This window comes from Bison bison, unplaced genomic scaffold (assembly GCF_000754665.1).
Source record: "Bison bison bison isolate TAMUID 2011002044 unplaced genomic scaffold, Bison_UMD1.0 scf7180017862188, whole genome shotgun sequence".
Taxonomy (NCBI): Eukaryota; Metazoa; Chordata; class Mammalia; order Artiodactyla; family Bovidae; genus Bison; species Bison bison.
Window position 1 is genome coordinate 103,635 of NW_011492760.1, and position 4,380 is coordinate 108,014.

A 4,380-nucleotide genomic window follows, 5' to 3' on the forward strand; every position below is an offset into this window, starting at 1 on the left:
AGGCCTCCTTAGGTGAAAAAAGGAAGGGCTGCCCACTCCATCCTGCCTTGGGGAACGGTTTCTTTCTTTGCCTCTTACAGCCCTGCCAGAAAGAGCAGGACGTCCTGAGACACGCGGGCTCCTGCGGGAGCGGAGCCGTCCAGCCCTGGGCCGGCCGGGGAGGCTGGCCTTGGCCCGAGGGCGGCCTCCTGGAGGGTGGCCCTTACCTCATCTGGCCTCCTCCCCACTGCTGCCCGACTCTGCGGACACCCTGAGCGGGAACCCGGCTCTTGAGGAAGGCCACCTGAGTCCAGGCCACACGACCACTCTGCCGGGGGCTCCACTGGCAGGTGAAGATGGGCCAGCCTACTGAGCTGAAAGTCGGCCACTTTCTTCCCCTCTCTGGCGGCTTAGGAAAGGAGGCCCGATTAATACCTGTCTCGGCCACAGTGAACACTTAAAGCAAAGACACAATTGACTTCTGGCCAGAAACTGGTTTTCATTAGTAACTAAATAACAGGAATACAGCAGAGCTGGTGGTAAAAACCTCTCTGGTGTCTCATACTCGGGGCTGGGGCGGGGGTGGAGTTTGGCACGTAAGTGGGATGGGAGGGAAGGAAAGAGAGAAAAAAGCCTTTTCCGGAACGGGTACAACGCTCATTTTCTGTGTAAACACTTCTATCGAAGGGCGGTGGTTTTTCAACTTTGGCTAAACATTAATCCCCTGAGGAGTTTAAAAGCCTCTAGTTGACAGGTCATACCCCCAGGCCAGTGTGTTCACTTGCTTTTTTCCCCTAAAATCAGCAAGCCAAACACTAAAAGTTACATGCGGTTCTAAAAGCCCTAGTGGACTCCTCCAGGACAAGGGGTGGTCAAACCCCTGCAAGACACCAGAGAGTAAATGTTCCGGACTTTGCCACATCGTCTTGGTCTTACCTGCTCAACTGTGACAGCATGGCATGAGAGCGGTCATGGATGACAGAGGTGGAAACACGTGAACATGGCCGTGTTCCAATAAAACTTTATTTACAGACACGGACAGCGGGCCGGAGTCTGCCCAACCCTCACCCAGAGGAGATGGGGAGGGGCTCTGCCAAACCTCTCCTGAACATCGTCAAACAGGTTTCCTCCTTCCAACATGGGACCCTGCCCTTCGGAAGCCCATTCGGGAAAGCTATGTCAGAATGTCCGGCATTGGGGGAGCCCAGCCAGATGATGGGGACAGAGGGGGCGCCCGGGGCCTGTCCTGCTCCTCCGTCTACGTTCGTGTATGTTAGAATGTTTTGCAAGGTGAAACATTTAGAAGAGGAAGTTTTTAAAAAAAGACAGAAACTCCCTCATTAGGAGCCACGGGCTGAACCTGGGGGCTGTCTGGGGCCAAGGCGGGCGGGGTGGGTACTCACGACCAGTACAGCAGCATGAGCAGGAAGGGGCAGATGATGAACGCCTGCAGCACCTGCCAGTCCCGGCACAGGGCGGCCAGCCCCGGCATGAGGAGCTGCCCCGCCGTGGCCACGAGGCTCGCCACCATCGTGATCATGAATCGCTTCCCCGGGGGGCACAGCTCTATTCCTGGAACACAGAAGGGACGAGAGAGCTGTGAGCGCCCAGCCCGCCTGACCCCTTTCCGGCCGAGATGCTTGTTTTTCAACAGCTGGATGAGCTTGGGTCCCCAGCGTGAAGGGTCGCAGGGCAAGTCTTGGCAGAAGAACACAGGGACGGAGAGCGGCCAGGATAGGAGACGCTGCTTCGGACAAGACGGAGCGTGACTTCACTCGCAGCCCCCAGGCCCTCTGCTGCCCTTCCTCTGTCTCTGCCCTGCACCCTCCCCACCTCCGCTCAGGGCGCAGGAAGTCCTCCAGGCCCCCCCTTCACCGCCCCCCTGGACCCTGAGTTCCAGGCAACCTGCTCCCAGGTGAGCCCAAGTCAGATCAGTCACACCCAGCCTTTCTTCTGAACCAGACAGGAAGCAGACCATGAAGCAGATTGCATCTCCTAAGGGTAAAACTCACTGAAGCCCCCCGCTCCCCACCGCCCTTGGAACTCCACTGCCCCCCCGCCCCCCGCCCTGGGCTTCCCACGCAGCCCTCTCAGATGCCGGCTCTGCCAGCAGGGGCAGGTCTGATTCACCTGTGAAGCTCCAAAAACACAGTGTCTGCCTTCAATAAATGTCAAGGTCATCACAGTCCCTCCTGTTTACAAGAATCTATGCTCTTAATCTGACCTTGAGTAAAGAAGATGGTCCCCAAACCTTGAACTGTAGCATCCAAGGGACAGCCGGTGTCCACCCACTGCATGAACTCCTGTAATAAAAGTCCCCAATACTAGAACACGCAGCTGGGTTTCATACATGTTGCCCCTATAGAGCATGTAGTCTGTTTGCTATTCTTCGTCAACAATTTGCAGGATTCCCTAAAGTTTGCTTTTATTTTTTTTAAAAAAAGTGTCGTTAAAATGAATTTTTAAAAAAGCAGAAGAAAGACCCTCAGGAGATACTCCTTCTCATGCCTGTGTCCCCAGATGGTGGGTCAGTGGCTACAGACCCCCCTGCCGGTTGTCCAGAGCTCAGAGCAGAGGTCAGAAGTAAAAACGTAGCAAGAAGGGAAGCAGATGAGGGGGGAACAGGAGAATCACATTCGGTCACAAGGATGGAATCGGCGCTAACAAGGGTCACGCGGTATGCCAGCCAACACCTCCACCAGCTCACACACAGAAGAAACCAGAGTCGTCAGAGTCTCTACCTCCGCCCTGCCACAAACAGGTCACCCTCACAGCTGTCCGTGGGTGAGAGAAACCTGGCCCTGCTGATAAAGATCCTTTGCCATTTAATGAAGAAAACGGGACCAAACAGCCCTCTCCTGGCCGTTTACTGTGATGCCGTAACTTTCAGTGCCAGGGTCAGGTTCAGTAAAGGATTACTTCTTAGCATGGCTTGGGTATTCACCCCAGATCTGGCATTTCTGTGCTTAAAAATAAGAAAGAGATCAGGGTCTTTTAGAAAGGACTGACAGTAAGTGGTAAGTTCCAGTTTTCATGTACTAAGCAGGAGCAGAGGATGTGTTGCTATGGGAACCAGAACTCAGCATCAGCCAGGGCAAGTGTGATGCTCTGAGGCTCAGCACTGGCTCAGGCCAGATGAGAAAATTGAGCACCTGGCTACCCGGGGAACCTACAAACAAAGCCAGAGAGGTAACCACGGCTTCACGTCCTGGGGCCCTGCACACGGCTGGCAGTTTTCCCCTTCCCTGCCTGGCTCTTTAATTTCACCATGCAGTAAGCAAACATCTGCAGCTGCCGTGGTTCCCCCGGATCACTTGGGGACGTCTGGTCCCACATACTAATCTGCATCACTCACTGACACACCCAGGGTCACAGGTAACGACCCGAACCTGGGTCGAGGTTTGTGGATCACAAAGGCGCTTTGCCCCTCCACGTGTGTGAGTCCACAATCTGCCTCCGCCCTCTCCCCTCGCTGCAGCCGGCTCCTCTATTAGGGTTGCATTGCCAGGGTGTGCCTTCTAGAGGGTCTCCCCTTGCTCTCCGAGTGGCCCGAGGGTCTCTAACTCCTGGCTACCTGGGCCGGAAGCAGCAGCGCCACCTGGGAGCTCCTTAGAGACACAGAGCCTCGGGCTCCGCCCAGACCCGCAGGAGCACGTCTGCACTTTAACTAGATCCCCAGATGCCTCAGGGAGAGGCGATGGCTCACCGTTTCCCCCAAACCGTTAAGCATCACCCCCAGCGGGAGAAATGTTTTTGCCTCCCAGACACACATCGACGAGAGCTGAATAAGTAACATAATTTCTGGACCTCTCCAGGGCTGCTGTTTGCTACGAACGCTAGCAGAGGTTTTACTTTCTCCCAGGTAGCAAAACGTAGAGCATCCCAGCAGGTCCATGGTATTTTAACCTTCCTGCTGGGGCAGTGGAAAAACACAGCGATCTGATGTAAGGACACGCGGATGACACCTGCAGACAACGACCTTCTGCCTTGACTCACCAGGACTGCTTCCAAACTGCCTGAAAGTAACTCTGCTCTGAAGCGTGGCTGTAAAGATGTTTTTTAAAAAAGCAATTATCAAAGAACCGCAGGCACTTCGGGTTTGCCATTAATCACATGTTCCTTTTGGACGATGAGAAATCAGCTTTTCTGAGGTGAGGAGAGGAAGGCGTTCTGCAGAGCGTGAGTCCCCGAGTCCCCGCAGCCAGTGGGGTTCCGGTGGACGGTTCTCCCGAGAGAGGCCGGGCCCAGGGCTGCATACGGGCGCTCCGGACCCTCATTCTCTCTTAAATATATTGTAAATAGACTTCCTGTGCACTTACTGCAGGAAGGCAGGGGGTCGACGTTTTCCTGAGATCACGCAGTGTTCCCGGCTTCTCTGGAATGAATCTTCGGGGTTTTTCC

The 4,380-nt window shown here is 54.9% G+C and overlaps 1 protein-coding gene across 2 annotated transcripts in view; it reads right to left on the reverse strand.

Annotated features, from left to right (window-relative positions):
* LOC104983314 (solute carrier family 22 member 23-like) overlaps nt 1-4,380 on the reverse strand; it is a 106,128-nt gene that overhangs the window by 13,068 nt on the left and 88,680 nt on the right. For both annotated transcript variants that reach the window (XM_010832746.1, XM_010832744.1), the window contains exon 4: nt 1,383-1,551. In XM_010832746.1, the coding sequence (XP_010831048.1) occupies nt 1,383-1,551 (169 nt within the window). The remainder of the gene's footprint in view (nt 1-1,382; nt 1,552-4,380) is intronic.